We start from the raw sequence: 17,984 nt of genomic DNA, 5'->3' as shown, positions 1-17,984 counted from the left end.
GCACCAGGTCTAGGGAATTGATCCAGTTTCTACTTGAAACCTAGGCTTTGGCAATCAAGTTAACTTCTGCTCAAGTTCTCTTCAGGGCACAGAGTGTCAGGAGCTGCAGCAGTCCCCACACAGCACACCTGCGCCAGAGAGGATGTGACCCTCGGCAGGTTGCAGTTGGCACCACCTGAGAGTGGAACCTGACACCCAGCCCCAGGGACTTTTAAATTCTATGCCAACTCTTTTGTGGGGTGGGCGGGCTGTTGAAAGGTCTCAGCGGATCTGAGGGGACCCAAAAGGGCAGCCTCCGAAAGGCAGGAGGGCTTCGCTCCAGCCCCCCGCCCCCCCCCAGCAGGTGTGAGAGGGCGGACTCTGACTCTGGAGAGGATGGAGACCGGCGGAAGGAGTCTTCTCTGGCTAGAACTGGTGTTGAGTGTTAAGAGGGCCTCGCTGGTCCCAGCAAACAACCCAACAGCGGGTGCTGCCCGGGCCGCAGGAGGAAGGTGGGCTGCAGGAAGCTGAGGCCTCAGCCCGCTGGCTGGGTTGGTCGGTGCGGGAGTGGGACTTAAGCGAACGCTTCCTGGGGCCCAGTAAGTGTCGGGCCACGTGCTAATCATGGAGATGTCAAGCCCAAGGAAGTTTGGTGCCAGGGGCGCTCAGCTCAGTAAAATGGCTTCGCCATTCCCTGTGGTCTCCGTAACTTTTATTTGAGACTTGTCGGGGGAGAGCCGCCGCTGTCGCCATCCACGCTTTTCTGATAAAAACGGGAAAAGGAGCCACGGCGCGGAGGGGAGGGTTGGCTGCAGGGCCGGTGCGGGCTGTGGCGGTGCCGCTGCTGGCCTGGGGCGACCGGACAGCCTGTCCCCCGCGCGGCACCCGCGGCCTAGCCGGGGCGCGGCGGGCGGTGCCAGCAGCGGGCCGGGCGGCTGACAGCGGAGCCGCAGCCAGGGGGCGGCGCTCCAGCTCGTGCGGCCGCCGGTACCTGGGCTCCGGGCCGCTGCTCCCGGCCGCCCTTCTCCGCCAGCCGGCGCTCCGCTAGGGGGAGAGCCAGATACGCGTGCCCAGCGGCGGGCAGGAGGGGACGAGCGGAGGGGAGGGAGGGGCGGTCCGCGTGGGGGCGGCGGGCTCGGGTGGGGGGCTCCTGGGACTCCTGCTCCGCCCCGTGCCTCCTCCCCTCCTCCAGGACTTGAGGAGCCGGGAGCCGGGGGCATGGACCAAGTCCCGCTGCTCTGGCACCATGACGCCTGTCCGTTTCGTGGTGGCTCTGATTTTAGGGGCTCTCCCCGAAGCGATCAGCTCTGAGTCGGTCCTCGGCTATCCCCGCCACTACCGCCACCGCCCCCCGCCCCCCACGGGCCCCCAGTTTCCTTACCACCTTAGCACTGCGCGGCGCCCGCCGAGGACTCCCGCGTCCCCGCTGTCGCGCCCCCCGCGCCTCCCACCAGCGTCCCGTGCGCCGCGCCCGCTTGCCCTCCACGCGGGGCATGCGCCCTGTCCGCACCCCGGCGGCTGCCCCTCCGGCGGGCCCTGGGTCAACGTAACGGATTCTGGTGCCCCGTGCCTGCGCTGGGTGGACGTGCCACCCCTTCTGGAGCGGTCGCCCCCGGCGGCCTGGGCTGCGCTGCGAGGGCAGCGCCACAACTTCTGCCGTAGCCCCGACGGCGCGGGCCGACCCTGGTGCTTCTACCGGAACGCTCGTGGCCGGGGCGACTGGGCCTTCTGCGGCTGCGGACACGGTGAGTGGCCTGGCGGCGGGGCTCAAGCAGGGGCGGTTGCCCTGGCTGGGAGGGGCGTGGGGTCACCGGGGTGATGGTGGGCTGCCTAGTGCCTTGGCATCGTGCCCTTCAGTTTGCAAGGTGTGCTTTGTGTGCGGTTATCAGGGGTGATGGTTTCTATGCCAAGTGCTGTGTGTGCTCTGGGTGCCTGGATGTGCTCTTGTTTGTCTGGCAACTGTGTATGCATGTGGGTGTGTGTTCATTTTCTAGATCAGCTTGCCTTAAAGGTGTTAATGGGACTTACGCAAAAGAGGCAAAGCAAAGGAGGAACTAAAGTTTCCAATTACTTGTTTTGGAAAGGGAAAGAATAAATCTAATACGACAACCAATAACCGCTTCCCCCATTCCCAGACCCCGAGCTGGAAAAATGTAAAAATTTCGCCTTAACTTCCACATGGACCTCTATTTGAGGAAAGTATGGCAAAACTTCTGGGCCCAAATAACACTTGTCAAAATGACACCCACATTCTGGGCGGGAGTGTGGATGTCTTACCAGGGAGTGAAGAACAAAGAAAGGGCAGAGAGCTAGAAATAGGAGGGTCTTTGGGAAGCCGTGGCTCACTCCAGTCCTGCGGCTTTACAAACGCCGGAGCTCTGCTGCATCTGTTCTCTGTGGAAGTCAAGAGTGGGTAAGGTCAGAAAAGCACCACACGACTAGATTTAACCACAGGGCATAACCCTGTTTGGGGCAGTGCTCCGTCCCTAGTATGTGATTTGGTTCAGAACGAGGGTGTTCTTCTTCTGTGGTAGCTGGGGCAGACCTTATGTCCTCCAAAGTTTAAATTTCCCTAAAAAAAAAAAAAAAAAAAAAAAAAAAAAAGGTTGGCAGCTCTCCATCCAGGCCCGGGGTGGGGGTGGGGGGGCAGAGGTTCCCTGAACTGGGATTCTGAAAGATGTCGTGCCGTGTACTTTTTGGAGAATTTTGAAGGTGATCGATCACACGCCGTTCTCTTCCCATAGAAATTTTTATTTATCTGTGCCTTGCATTGCATTAGTGCATTGCGTTCAAGGAAAAGTGATAGGAAGGTTAAGACCAATTATCCTTCCTCCTACAGAATGAAGTCATTGCTGTAGTCATGTTCCGTGGACAGAATGCCAATGTGTCTGTAAAATATTTGAAGTGACAGCCAGCAGAGAGCCCAAGCACTGTCTCGTCACTGACTGAGGGAGGCTGTTCCTTTTAAAACTTCATGCTTAGCAAACATTGGTAGTGTTTCTAGTGTTATACTTCATATTTTATATGTAGATATAGAAAGAAAGGAAAAAACAGAATTCAGAGTTAGGACACTTTGGTGGTCTATTTGCTCTCTTTCTGATTTATGTTCCCAATGAGAGGAGTGAGTTGCCCTGGGATGCCTGCTGTCCTCTTGTGTCGAATAGAAATTTAACCCTCAGAGCAACACAGCCTGTGTGGGGCCTTTATGTTCATGGCTAATCCTCACCAGACAGAACTCCAAACACTGCATAATAATTATGTGTACTTCCTGGAGTAAAGGACTGAACACAAGAGAAACAAACAAACAGAAAACCACCAAGATGAGAGATAAATGTTCCCCAAGCCCTCCAAAATCCCCCCAAGCCAGGAATGCTACTGCTGACTGTAATTGTTTAATCACTTTAACAAACAGAGTCCCAATAACCCACTCTGTCATTGACTCTTCACTTTCTGATGGAGCATAACTCACACCTTCAGAACAACTGGTGTGTTCAGACCGGTGGCTTGCTCGGGACTCCAGTCACTGGGGAGTACGAGCGAAGCTGTCATGGCGTGGTGAGAAGAACGTGGAGCTATGCTTCAGGAAACACTGGCACCTGTTTTTGGCTCTGCGAGGAGCCATGCCCTGCTGGGTAGAGCTTTGGTTTCCTCATCCAGAGAAGAGCGTCCCTAAATAGGTACATTCAAAATACTTCTCTGTCTCTGAGTGTGAATGAGGCAGCCTGGCTCATACGAGCAGGTGGGATTAACTGAGCCTCACTCTGGGCTGAGTGCTGGGCTCAGTGTGTCCTGCATCCATTTCCCAGGTGTTTTCACAGGCACTTTAGAAGGCAGTGCATGTGTTCCCTTCACGGCTCACTGTCCCTCGTTCTCCAGTTATGTCAACATGGAGCGGCACGTGCGTCTGACGACCCGACCACTGTACCTAAGGGCCGGTCTGCAAGGAGGGCGGAGGGGAATATGTTTGCTTCAGTGCACGTGATTCCCACTCTCCTGTGACTAGAAAATATCCAGGATGTTGTTTTATTTTGTTTTTCCTTTACGAAAACAACTAGGGCAAAAGGAAGGAAAATTTACAATTATGAGATCCCTCTTTTAAAAAAGACTCTGGAGGCTAGCGTCGCTTATCTGTCACATCAGGGGAGATGAGGCCGGCAGGCAGGAGGAGGCGGAGGGCCGGCTGAGACCTAGCTGGAGCAGTGGCCCGGACCGCAGGGGAGCTGGGCGGGTGGAGCACTCCAGTGGCCCAAGGTGTGAGAGGGAGCTTTTGGTGATGTCTGGGCTTTGGTTGTATAAAACTGGCCATTTAGTAATCAGGGATCACCAGGGACACAGACCACCCTGGATCAGCCCAGAGGGGGAGTTCTCATAGTGAGCGGCCACGTGTTACAACATGGTGACTTGGGCTCCAGGCTTCAGAGTCCCTAGTTCAGTGAGGCCTGGACCTGGCTGCTGCCTGCGCACTGCTAGTAAGCAGTCAGGGGGTTTAGATGCTGAAGACGCTTTGTTATTGTCAGGGAAAACCACAGGAGAGCGTTCCAGCCCACCTAACTACATGAGCAGTGGTGGGTGATCAGATGGATTGACAGAGTCCACCATTCTGTGACTTAAGCCTGCTAGGTGATGGTCACTTGTGTGTGGTTTAGAAAACGGCACCACCGGTGTTTGTGTGACCAGCGTGGGAGGATCGTATCCTGTTCACCAGAAGATGGCTCTTCACTGAGCTTGAGCCAGGTCATCTTCACATCTCTACGTGGAGGAACGAACGGGCAGCTGACCCCCGACAACACTGATGAGGAAGGGACATCACGCTCCATCTCCCGCTGTCAGTGCAGATGGCAGCTTGACGGACTCTGTGTTGGGGATTTTCTTTGTCACAGCACACACACGAAGCCCAGCCACAGGTGACTGATGACTGGTGGGTGAAACAGGTATAACAAATGATAGTGCTCTTAATAATCGGGATTTTACCAGAAAGAATGATTCACCGCTCTGGTTTTCTGTCAGGTTGTGCTAATCTGTTCACAGGCACCTCCCGCCCAGGTCTCCTGATGCAGACGGATGCAGTGGCCTCTGTGGAGAGCACTGGTATGCTTTCCAGTGCACCTGGGACTGAAGTGAATGCTAATTAAAAAGTTGGTTGAAAGCTTTTTTTCTTTCTTTTTTTTTTAATGCTGCATCTTGATTTTGTTTAGCAGGTGCTGAAAGCCACTTATTAGCAATACCAGATTTGATACAATTCTTGGCTGGATTATAAATATTGAACACAATCTGCTTTTCAGGCTAAGGCAGATATAAAACACTTTGATTTCCCAGAAATACAACCACATGTGTATGGGCAAATAATTTCTGACAAAGGAGTCAAAGACACACAATAGAGAAAAGAAAACCTTTTCAATCAATGGTGCCGGTAAAATTGGAAAGCTACATGTAAAAGAATGAAACTAAACTCCAGTTTGTCCCCATGTACAAAAATTAATTCAAAATGGAGCAAAGACCTAAACAAAAGATCTGAAACAATAAGTTACATAGAAGAAAAACATAGGCACTAAACTTTTGGACCTTGGTCTTAGGAAAGATTTTTTGAATTTGGCCCTAAAGGAAAAGGAATAGGGCAAAAATAAATGAATGGGACTCTTATCAAACTAAAAAGCTTCTGCACGGCAAAAAAAAAAAATGTCAACAAGATAAGAAGTTAACCAACTAAATGGGAGAGGATATTTTGAGTCAATAGCTCTGAGAGGGGGTTAATATCCAGAACATCTAAAGAACTCATGGAGCAAAAAAAAAAAAAAAAAAAAAAAAAAAGAAAAAGTTTAGAGCCATATGATTTCACTCACAGGTAGGGTATAGATCGGAAACTCATAGACACGACAACATGTGGTTACTAGAGAGAAGGGGGTGAGGGGTAGTAAAGGCTAAAGGGGTCAGACATATAGTGATGGAAGACGATTCGAGTGTGGGTAGTGGGTACACAATGCAATATGCAGGTCATGTGTCGCAGAAATGTACACCTGAAATGTATATGATCCTATTAACCAATGTCATGCCAATAAACTTAGTTCAAGATATAAAAGATTAAGTAAAGTAGTTTGATGTTGGGTATTATCTGACTATATATATACCAGTATATAATTTTTTTTTTTTTTTGAGAGAGAGAGAGAGAGAGAGAGAGACAGTAACATCAGGCTGCTCCTATATATATGTGCCCTGACCAGGGAATTGAACCAGCAACTTCCATGCTCTGGGACCACCCTTCAACCAAATGAGCTATCTGGCCTGGGATTAATTTTTAAAATTTGATTTTTTTTTTTTTTTTAAGAGAGACAGAGAGAGGAAGGGAGAGAGAGGAGGAAGGGAAGGATTCATCTGTTGTTCCACTCAGTCGTGCATTCACTGGCTGCTTCCCATGTGTGCCCTGACCAGGAATCGAACCCACAATCTTGTCATTTTGGAACAACGCTCTTAACCGACTGAGCCAACTGGCCAGGTTCTTATCTGGTTATCAATGTGAAGATATTTTTAAGAGGAAAACAAGATATCCAATTACTATTGCCTTTTATGAGTGATTATATAGTCAACTATCTTTGAGTGTGTGTGTGAAGGTAATCTTTGTAAAAGTAATTTGGTTCATAGCTGAAAGCAAACCTAAATATCCAGCGATAAGGTCTTAGAATATTTTTTTATTTGATGGATACTATGCAGCAAAGTGATAGTTGCCCTTTTTTATCTATACCCACGCTTACGATAATGGTAAGGGGAAAATTCTATGAGCATAGCATTTTAAGGGGGAAAGAAGGATATAAAATGTATATACGTTTTGACTAACTGAACATAAAAAGGCCTGTAGAGAATTGGGAAGAGAAAACAGATGATAATTATGATCTTGGGTGTAAGGGTGGCTTGGCTTATTTAGGATGGTTTTGATGGCAAAGAATAGAAAACCCAGTTCAAAAATGACAGAAGTAGAAAGAGTATCATTTGTTCATATTCCAAGCAGTGGGGCTTCATCCTGGTACAGCTCTGTTTCTTTGCTACTCTCTTGGCGACTTTGTTCTCTAAGTGGCCTTTATCCTTTTGGGCAGTCGTTAGAACAACCTGTGGGAGAAAGAGAGGGCTGGCCCCCCTCACCCGGGTGCCATTGAGAGAGCAGGGAAACCTTCCTAGAATCCCCCCCCCCCCCGCTTCTCCCTGGCCACTACTGGGTCACACTTTCCATTCTGGCCCTCTCTGGGGGGGCAGTGCAGTGACCTTGGTCACCTAGATTAGTTGGGTGAACCTGGTCATCCAGGGGCCCTGCAGGAGGAAGTTGGTTACTGAGAGAAGGGGGTGGAGGTTTGTAAAGGGTAAGCAAGTTGGTTGTTGGAGAGACCCACGGGGTCTGCTCAGAAGTGTGGTTGGGGGTTTGTCCTACATTTGGGGACTTCATGAAATTAAAAATAGTCATGTGTAATATTTTAAATTGTGCTGTGAATTGCTTCCTGCGTTGTCTTAGCCATACGTAGATGACCAGCATTTTGACCTTGGTTCTATCGGTAAGCATGTTGACTTGTTTTGAGATGTCATTTGCAGTTCTAGCAAATTTGTGTCTGAAATGAATAATTTCATAGTTGTTAAGAATGTGGAAGTTGACCTGACCTGTGGTGGTGCAGTAGATCAAGCATCAACCTGGAAAGCTGAGGTTGCTGGTTCGAAACCCTGGGCTTGCCTGGTCAAGGCACATGTGGGAGTTGATGCTTCCTGCTCCTCCCCTTTTCTCTAAAAATTTGACTAAATAAATAAATAAATAAATAAATAAATAAATACAAGAATGTGGAAGTTAGTTCAGTTAGGTAAACATGGTTTAATTCTCAATTTTAAGCTCCCCCGGAATTAACTCGTGAAGGAAAACAGTCTCTGCGATCTCCCTGTGCAGCCTGCGTGACAAGGCATGCCCTGTGCACTTGTGCACAATTGTTTCACGTTGCCTTCTACGTGCTTGACATGCTGTTGTTAGAAAATCAGGAAACGCTTATTTTTGTCTCATTAGCATTTTACTTTTCCAGAGTAGATTCCTCCTCTCACTCCTCCTCCTCTTCCTGCAAATCAGCACAAAACCAATAACAATTATTGTGTGCAAAACACTGAAGTGATGACACTTTTTCCTCCCACAAGCCTCGTGTGCACACTCAACTTCAGTGCTTTTTATTAGGATCACAGAGAGAGGAAAATGCGTTCTTATAACAAGGCAAGGATGGAGTCATTAAATGTTTATTAAGTTCACAGTAAGAGCAGACTTTACAAAGACACCTAAGAAATGACCTGTGTCCTCTGGCTGAGGACACCCGCTGGCTGACTGAGACATCAGGATAATACTGAGCGTGTCCCTGTCCTTTCCTGTGACATGTGTCCTGGGAGACAGATTAGAGGGTTGCTATGAGGTGGGGCTTGATGTCATCGCCTGGTGTTGCCCAGTGTCATGATACTCAGCCATTTGCTTATGTACGAACAGTTCAGACAAACCGTTTGTGAAATTTTCTGCTAGGGTCACGTGAGCCTTCTTATTCATATATCATAACTTAACTGTGCCTAGAATCTTCTTTTGCATAATGCTGTAAAATGTTTTAAACCAAGGAATAATTGATAAGATTTATAAGTTTCCAATAAGCCCAATGTAAATGGGTAGAATTGTTATTCAGAGACTATGCTGTCATTTAGAGCTAGACTAGTTCAGATTCTTTTCTCAGTCCTGAAGGTATCCATATGAATAATACATGACAATTAACATGAATTATAGATGTGAGCTAATGGAGGCAGATACAGTACAGTTGGATCTCAGTTCAGGGGACTGCTCCATATGCTGCAAGTAATTTGATTTCATCCTGACATGGCGTGATTCCAGTGGAATCTATTTCATCATGCTAAAACCGGTTTCAGTTATGGATGAATATAATCATAGACAAAAAAAGGTGTATCTACTATCAGGTCAGGTGTAGGAAGAAAATAACATCAAAATTAACCCAGCCTCTGGGATTGTGCTAGAAAAACTTAGCTAACAGCCTCCACTCAGTTGTTTTTAGGCAATGGGAAATTTTTGGTCTATTACACAATTTAGATAGGATTTGGTCATTGAGTATATTTCCAATTGATGCTTTTGGTACGAGGCGGAGATTACCTTTAATTCACTCATCGGCTCTGTGTACTAAATTGCCCAGCATGTCATCAGTTTTTTGTTTTGTTTAATTGTTCATAAACTAAAGTTTCTATACCACTTTTTGATTTATGTACATGCCCTTTTGTCGAGGACCTGAAGAAGAGCCCAATGAACCAGCACGCACTTTTCTGACCCACCAGAACAACAGACAAGGCTGAAATCAGTTCTTTCGGTGGCTCGGAAAAGTTCAGTAACAGATGAGAACGGAGTGTGTGCCGATGCTGGTGTTCGTTTTCTTTGACTCTAGTCAAACTGAGACACTAAGAGATGAAACCACATATTACTAATTCTATTCAGAAGACACGGTGGAGCTGGGTCTTTGTTTGTGCTGGTTTTCTTTCTCTCCAAGCGTGTCAGTGCTAGTCTGTCAGTATGTTTTAGAAGGTAATTGAGTAGGCATATCTTTTCATTGGGTTTCTTTTGGAATGAGCTGGATTTAGAGAACAGAGCTAGCTGGCCTTTGGCCCCTTTCCTGCTGTGTCTTGTGGGCCTCCTGGAGGTCTGGAGTGTGAGCGGGCGGATGGCCTGGGAAGGAGGACATGGCAGCCCTCCCCAGTGGCTTGGCTGCTATCATGGGTACCGCAGACCAAGCAGTGGAAACAGCGGAAACCTGTAGTTCTCAGTTCCGGACCCTGGAAGCCGGGGATGCTGGGAGAGCCAGGCCACGCCCCCTGGACCCTGGAAGTCTGAGATGCAGGGAGAGCCAGGCCACCCTCCCCTGGACCCTGGAAGCCGGGGATGATGGGAGAGCCAGGCCACGCCCCCTGGACCCTGGAAATCTGAGATGCAGGGAGAGCCAGGCCACGCCCCCTGGACCCTGGAAGCTGGGGATGCAGGGAGAGCCAGGCCACGCCCTCTGGACCCTGGAAATCTGAGATGCAGGGAGAGCCAGGCCGCACCCCTGGACCCTGGAAGCTGGGGATGCAGGGAGAGCCGAGCCACGCCCTCTGGACCCTGGAAGTCTGAGATGCAGGGAGAGCCAGGCCACCGCCCCCTGGAGGCACAGGGCAGGCTCTGCCTCAGGGCGCTGGCCTGTCCTCAGGCGGCTCAGAGGCTGTGGGAGTGGATTCCACTCACACGGCCCTCTCTGTCTGTGTGTGTTCATGTCCACTTTTCCTTTTTACGAGAGCTCGGTCAGACTGGATCAGAGCCCATCCTCATGATATCTGTGGCCTGAGCGCGATCATCTGCAGAGACCTCGTTTCCAAATAAGGTTGTGTTCGTAGGGCCCGGTGGTTAGGAGTGCAGTATTTTTTGGGGGACAGTGTTCAGCCCATCCCACTAGCCTTGGAAACTGAAGCACCAGGGAAACTGTGAAGAGTGTTTTGATCTCTCCCGCGGTTCTTCTCTCCCACCCGGCACCGGTGAGGCTGGCGGAACGGCTCTCTGTTTTGTCCATGTTGCTCATGAAGCAAATTTCTGTAATGTGAATCTCATGTTTCCTTTCCTTTGTAAAAGTGGGGGTCTAGCTGCATAGAAGGAAAACACCAGTGAAGTAAAATGGCAGTCAGGTCCCACTTTGGTAGAATACTCGACAGCAGAACTCGGAGCGTTGTTCACCGCGTGCATCTCCTCTGCAGTAGCTATGACCCCGGCGGACAGCACAGCTGACCGCTCTCTGCTTTGTCTGTTTGCGTGATTTGTTTTTGGTGCCAGTTCACGTCATGAACTCAGGGCCCTCTGTCCCTGACATGTCGCCATGCATAGCTTCATAGTCCACACTTGCTTCTGTGACTGGTTTGCTCTATCTGTTGTGCCTGCTACTGTTGACCTAAAACCTTCGTTTGAGACTTCACATTTTAAGCTGTCATTAGTAACACATTTTAAAAACAGGACTATTGAGACTGGAAGAGCTTCCATTGAAATGGCATGTAAGAGACTAATGACAGTGCAGCCCTGGGTCCGCTGGGGTGTGGCCAAGAGACATTCGCTCACTCAGACCACAGGGGGCACGGCACAGGGTTCTGCTGGAGGGGGAGCAGGGGCCAAGGCCTGGGGTTGAGAGGCTGTAACAATTGAGTGGTTTGCCAAACAAAGAAATTGGTCCAGAACTCACCTGAAGAACGTTACTGTTAGTTGAACAGCAACGGAAGTGAGTTCACCAAGCTGTGACTACTCTGCATCGATTTATTGGGTCAGTTTTTTTATTTTGTTTTTTTTTCGTTGAGCTAAAGATGTTTCCTCTTCTGCCTTGTGATTATGCCCCTATAGGTCTGTGTGAACGTCTGCTCCTCCTGCACACATGTGCCGCTCAGGGACACAGCTGCCCCTGCTGGGGGCTGGCTTCCACGCAAGTGCAGGAAGCCCTTTTCCTGTTCTCCCAACTCGGGGGCTCTCCGGCTGCTGGGTGCTTCTGCTGGCTAGTGTATTCCCGTGTGCATTTGGTGCGAGGGTTGTAATGTTGCACACAGAGTGGGAAGGCCAACATGGTGTAATGCGTGAAGCCCCTGGTACCTGGAGGAGCAGCAGGTGCTTGTCACGTCCCAGGCTCTTGCCCGAGTTCGTCCAGGGGACAGTGCCCACGGCTCTGCAGCTGCTCTCGGGACTGGCTCACAGCCCCTCGGCCAAAGCTGAGAACAATAAGTGACAGTTCTTAGGATCTTGATCACCTCAAGCATTCTAAGAATCAATAAAGTAAGAACCAGGAAAACCACCAGCAAACAGAAAATGACCCCGCACCTTAAATGTATAAGGTATAAACTGTGTCTTCACACTTTCATTATTTTGGAGTATGTTATTATACTGATTTTTCTAAAAGTTCTTTTCAAAAACAATTTTTAGAAGAATGATGAACTTCATAGAATTATATACCATTCAGAAATACTCTGAGTTCATGGTGTGAGTCTCAGACTGCTCTAGAAATTGTTATGTCCCTACAGGAAGGATAGACTAGGTGGGGGCGCTGTTAGGGAGGACTGTGTGTTGGGGGTGTTGGTGTCGGATGGACCCTGAAGGAGGATTTGGCCGTCACTGATGGGCAGGTCGCCCTTCTGAAGGGCAGATGTTTGCATCCACCTGTTACAGGGAAGTGGGTGAGGCTGCTGGTGCCCCGCCCTCCAGCAGGCGCAGTGCGTGGGCTCTCGTGACACAGTCTCAGCACCAGAGAACTGGTGGGGACTGATAGGTGTCGGGAGACTTCCAGGTCTGTCTTTGCATCAGGCCAGTGGTTTTCTACTGGTATGCCGCAGGAATTTTAAAGCACGCAATACCTGTTTGGTCAGGGGCACCGACCTCTTTTCCCTTCGACTGTCAAGTAAACAATGACAACAATCAACACAACAATAGCCATCTGGTGTGAATGCATCAAAATTATATCTTTTCTTTGGTCATATTGGCAAAAATATATTTTTTGCTGTGCCGCAGAATTTTAATAATTAGTTTATTTATGTGTGTGTGCCATAAGATGACAGAGGTTGGAAATTGCTGGTGGTGTCATGGTGACAGTCTCACTTTCTGCAGTTTCCTCTTGCGCTGGTCCTGAAAGACTTAACCACCCTGCTGGTAGATGGAGATTGTTGACCGACGATTGGAGACTGTCATCTTCATCCACCAGCAGGGTGGTTAACTCTTTCGTGGACCAGCATGAAATGTCTGGCGGACCGGTCTGCAGACTGGTGGTTGAAAAACTGCTCTAGGTGATGTGCGTGCATCAAATGCTTTTTAGTGATTTGGGCACTACTTTCCATCTTATTATGATTATTTAACCGGTGTGAGTCGAGCTCCAGTCTGTTTTCATTACTGACTTCCTTCCAGCCTTTTGACGTGCAATTTGGTGGTTCTGGTGTTGCTGTTAATAAAGAGATAATAGATTAACTATATCATCTCAGATAATGTTTGTTTGAGGTGAACAAATGGTTCCTTGACACGAAATAAACTTCTGGCGTCTGTGATCTGCTACGATCATGTGTCATGTGGGTCTTTGTAGAAGAGGTTTTGTGATTAGAAAATACTGAAGTTCAACCGACCTATTTTGATATATTTCCTTAAGAATGTTTTGCAGCTGACACTTTTCACTGGGAGAGACCGGCTTTCCCTGTGTAGGCTGAACAAGAGGTTAGGGTGTGGGAATGGTGGTCGGGCTCTGCCCTGTGTGCCACCCGGTTCGTGTGCTCCCCTGATAGTCAGGGCCTGGCATGTGGTGCTTTCTCTCCAATAATTCTTTCTTGTTCGACTTAAATGGCACTGTATTTGTCAAGGGAAATGGGATGTGTCTCTCCTACATAGTCACCTTTTTCAGGATGACGATGGGAGGGTAGCAGTGGCCGATGACCAGGCCATGCAGGTGAGCTGAGCAGGTTGCCTGGGAGTCCGATGCTTTTGGAAAATTATTTAAAATCCATACATAATAACTGTGAAACATGTAAAACGTGCCAGAATTTCTTTGGTAGCACTAAGATTTTTTATTTTTTTACCTATGAAATTAAGGGCTTCTCTAGAGACTTTTCAGAGGATTTTGCGACATTCCTTAGTTGTCGGAGTTGGATTCTCTCTCTGCATAAAAGTCCCAGCCCCTTCCTCCCATGCCTGCCTGCCCCCTGAGGCCCACAGGGGGGACTGCCGGGCCTTGAGCTGCATCAAATGATAAAACTTAAAATGTTGTGTTTCCAGTGGTCTTTTTTTTTTTTTTTTTTACAGAGACAGGGAGTCAGAGAGAGGGATAGACAGGGATAGACAGACAAGAACAGAGAAAGATGAGAAGCATCAATCATCAGTTTTTCGTTGCAACACCTTAGTTGTTCACTGATTGCTTTCTCATGTGTGCCTTGACTGTGGGCCTTCAGCAGACCGAGTAACCCCTTGCTCAAGCCAGTGACCTTGGGTCCAAGCTGGCGAGCCTCTGCTCAAACCAGATGAGCCTGCACTCAAGCTGGCGATCTCGAGGTCTCGAACCTGGGTCCTCCACATCCCAGTCTTGACACTCTATCCACTGCGCCACCACCTGGTCAGGCTTCAGTGGTCCTTGAATGTAAATTTTCACTCTTTTTAAAGGAGTGAAAAGAATGACTTAAACCATGGGCTCTGGAACACTTGGTGGGGATGGCATGTGAGGGAAGTGACACTGGTCACAGCAAACATGCTGCCCAGGGATGGGTCCCCTGAGACTGACACTAGGCAACGTTTTTGGCACGAGCACAGCTTTGGAGTGACAGAGGCCATCTTTAGGTTAAGTTACCTGGGGATAAAGGGGGAAAAGCCTTTGCCTCTATCTTCGTGGAGGAAGAAATCAGAAGGACACAGGACCTCCATTGACAGGAAAGTTACAAGCAGAGCCCGAATTTCGTTCCTGTGTCCTTACCTGAGCCCTGTGCAGATGGAAGGCGCTGTGTGTGGGAGGACCCCCTGCGTGGTGTCATCTGGTGCTTGGGGTGTGCTGTCAGACACCAGCCCTGTGCTCCCCTTTTCCCTTTTAAACTTGTGATCGCACTCCCTGTTAGCTGAGGTCAGAGCTATCCATCTAATTAGCATCAACATCAGGATGTTACCAAAAAAACAAAAAAACCCACCAAAACCCTGCTGCGTCCTTATTCACAGAAAGAGCACAGGCCGGACACAGAGGAGGCTGCTCCTCGACGGTCTCTCCCACCCATAGTGGGGGGGGGGGGGGTCCTGCTAGGCGAGGACGTGCAGTGGGATCACAGGACTGTTTGCTGTTACAGGGCATGGGGGGGGGGGGGGTCCTGCTAGGCGAGGACGGTGCAGGGATCACAGGACTGTTTGCTGTTACAGGGCATGGGGGGGGGGGGTCCTGCTAGGCGAGGACGGTGCAGGGATCACAGGACTATTTGCTGTTACAGGGCATGGGGGGGGGGGTCCTGCTAGGCGAGGACGGTGCAGTGGGATCACAGGACTGTTTGCTGTTACAGGGCATGGGGGGGGGGTCCTGCTAGGCGAGGACGGTGCAGTGGGATCACAGGACTATTTGCTGTTACAGGGCATGGGGGGGGGTCCTGCTAGGCGAGGACGGTGCAGGGATCACAGGACTGTTTGCTGTTACAGGGCATGGGGGGGGGTCCTGCTAGGCGAGGACGGTGCAGTGGGATCACAGGACTGTTTGCTGTTACAGGGCACGGGGGAGGGGTCCTGCTAGGCGAGGACGGTGCAGGGATCACAGGACTGTTTGCTGTTACAGGGCATGGGGGGGGGGGGTCCTGCTAGGCGAGGACGGTGCAGTGGGATCACAGGACTGTTTGCTGTTACAGGGCACGGGGGAGGGGTCCTGCTAGGCGAGGACGGTGCAGGGATCACTGGACTGTTTGCTGTTACAGGGCATGGGGGGGGGTCCTGCTAGGCGAGGACGGTGCAGGGATCACTGGACTGTTTGCTGTTACAGGGCTTTGGGTTCTCTTCCCCTCAGGGTCGGTCCGACTGCGCGGGGGCACGCAGGATTCTGAGGGTGTGGTGGAAGTGTATGCCCACAGAGCCTGGGGCGCGGTCTGCGGCAGCCACTGGGATGACGCGGGCGCCTCCGTCGTCTGTCACCAGCTGCAGCTGGGGTGAGTTTGCCGTGTGCATCGGGTCCGCTGCAAACTCTGGGAACAGTCAGCATGGGAAGGTCGTCTTCCTTCCTGTTCCTCGCTTTCTTGAGCACAGTGATAGCCCAGGGAATGAGCTCTCACCCAGCAGGGACTCAAAACGTGCCCCGTGTGTCCCTGCCCCAGTCGACCAAGAAACGGGCAGCGCCCGGTGGTCAGCAGGTGGAAGCGTTGTTTGGCCTTTCTCCTTCAGCAGAGGACGGCGTGGTTCCATGAAGGAGGAGCGTGGCTCTGAGACTGTGGGCTCCCCGCAGCCCGTTGCTCTGGGTGCTGTGTGTACTTTTCACTTTCTACGCTCAGCCACCCTCATAGTCTGGGGCTGTGTGTGAAGGTGAAGGTCACCTGTGATCTTATCCTGTAATGGGCCAGGCTGATGCCTGCCATCCCAGGGCTCTGCAGCCCTGGGCATGCTCACTGAGACGGTCCATGCCCACTGACGGCCCCCAGCCCTGGAACCTTCATGCCTGTGCCCAGGGGTCTCGCCAGAAGCAGAGGCTCCATTGGGAACAAAGGGTTTTGTTTTTGTTGTTATTCGTGTTCTATTTTTGTGTCTCTTTCCTCTAAGTACACGTGCTGTATGTTTTTCTTGGCCTTTACGACCAGGCCAAGAAAAGAGAGAGCTTTAGAAAGCGTGGACAGTATCTGGTTATGAAGAGTGAAGGTCCAAGAGACTGAAAGAAGGTTTTGCAATCTGTAAGTGTTTTGCATTAATAATCAGTGAGTGATATCTCATATGAGGATACTCATGAAAGGGCCCACCTACTCCCGTGGGACCCGTAAGAACATGGCCAGCCCGTCTTCCCACTTGGAGAATGAGGAAGGGGTATTTAGCAAAGGCAAACCTTGAAGGTTTAAGTTTTATGTGACTTTTGATGCTAGCAGAGCAGCAAATAGGGTTAATGTGCTTAATTACTTAACTAATTCTTTAAAATGAGCATTAGTCTAAGTTGGAGTGAAAAGAAGAAGGCTGGAGCCTGTGAAGAGAATGGCGTTTGGGGCGGAAATTGCCAAGTTTGTCAGTAAGGGTTTGGGTCACAGAGAATGTTGACTTCACGCTTTTTCTTCAGAGCCTGAGGATGTGGCCCCTTGTTGGCTGGGGCCAGTGTCGTCCTTTATATCCACATTGACCTGTGCTTTATTCCCCTGGAGTCAGGGAGGCCTGCAGCGGGGAGTCAGGGAGACCGGGGCGCCAGTGTGGGTGTGGACTGCAGTGTGGGTGCTGGTGTGTCGATTTGTGAAGGCGTGTACAGACCTTCATCCCACGAGTGCAGACTTCAGATATGCCCCGGGGGTGCAGTGTCCGCAGGGGGGCAGAGAGCCCCGCTCTGTTGCTGTGAGAACCAGTGTCTGTGACCGGCTCCAGATACTTACTGCCCATTGTGTGGAGACAGCCCTAGTGATGACCGTGTTAATCTGATAACCATTTAATCCTTTTAAAACAACGTTAATTTGTACACATACAAGTATACTGATTAGATGGGTTAAAAGCAGAACTTATCTGCATGGCATTGATTTATTAACTGGTTTCAAAGGCCTGCTGGCATATACTGTACATAGTGGATGGCCTCTCTATATCAACTTGCTCAGATATAGTAATAATAACCATTTGAGAATGCTTGGCTGACGTCCTGGGATAAGAAAGACTCTTCGAGCACTCAGACAGCTTTTTTCCACCAGAGGCAGAGCTGATGCCAGACTCCCAGACTCCCTTTCCATATCCGCGGTGTTTAGTGTCTTCTAAGCTCAGACGTCGGTAGTGAAGGCACGCCACTCTGTCGGTTGTCCAGGACTGACTGAGGAGGTGGCAGGGGTAACCCCGCACTGTGATTTCCCTGAAACTTACGTCATCCAGGGTTTTCCTTTTCCTTACATATCCATCTCCGTGGATTTCTTCGTTTTCTAAAATCCAAATGAGCTGATGAGAGCTCACCCAGTGCTGATAGCCCTGACGTCACCCAACGTTGTTCTTGCAGAAGGAAAGGCCTTGCAGGGCACACCCCCCTTCCCAGCCTGGGCCTGGCTCCCATCTCCTGGAGCAACATCTGTTGCCGGGGAGATGAGGAAGATATTCTGCTTTGTGAGAAAGACATCTGGCCAGGTGAGACATGCCCCCAGAAGGTGGCGGCTACAGTCAGGTGCAGCTCTCCCCATGGTAAGAAAATATTGACTCAGCTTCACTTTCCTCGTGTGTGTTTTCAGCCGATTCCAGATGATGTCAGTTAAGTTGTTCCTGGGAGCGCGTCTGTGCTGACGGAGCCAGAGCTGCTTCCGCCCCCCCC

At 50.1% G+C, this 17,984-nt stretch overlaps 1 protein-coding gene across 1 annotated transcript in view; it reads left to right on the top strand.

Moving 5' to 3' along the window:
* The first annotated feature begins 1,085 nt into the window (after positions 1-1,085).
* Positions 1,086-17,984, top strand: part of PRSS12 (serine protease 12) — a 63,599-nt gene continuing 46,700 nt past the window's right edge. The window contains exon 1 of the mRNA XM_066384312.1: positions 1,086-1,724. Coding sequence (XP_066240409.1) covers positions 1,226-1,724 — 499 coding nt within the window. The 5' untranslated portion in view covers positions 1,086-1,225. The remainder of the gene's footprint in view (positions 1,725-17,984) is intronic.

The sequence above is a fragment of the Saccopteryx leptura genome, chromosome 1 (genome assembly GCF_036850995.1).
Source record: "Saccopteryx leptura isolate mSacLep1 chromosome 1, mSacLep1_pri_phased_curated, whole genome shotgun sequence".
Classification (NCBI taxonomy): Eukaryota; Metazoa; Chordata; class Mammalia; order Chiroptera; family Emballonuridae; genus Saccopteryx; species Saccopteryx leptura.
This window is presented reverse-complemented; position numbering and strand designations above follow the sequence as displayed.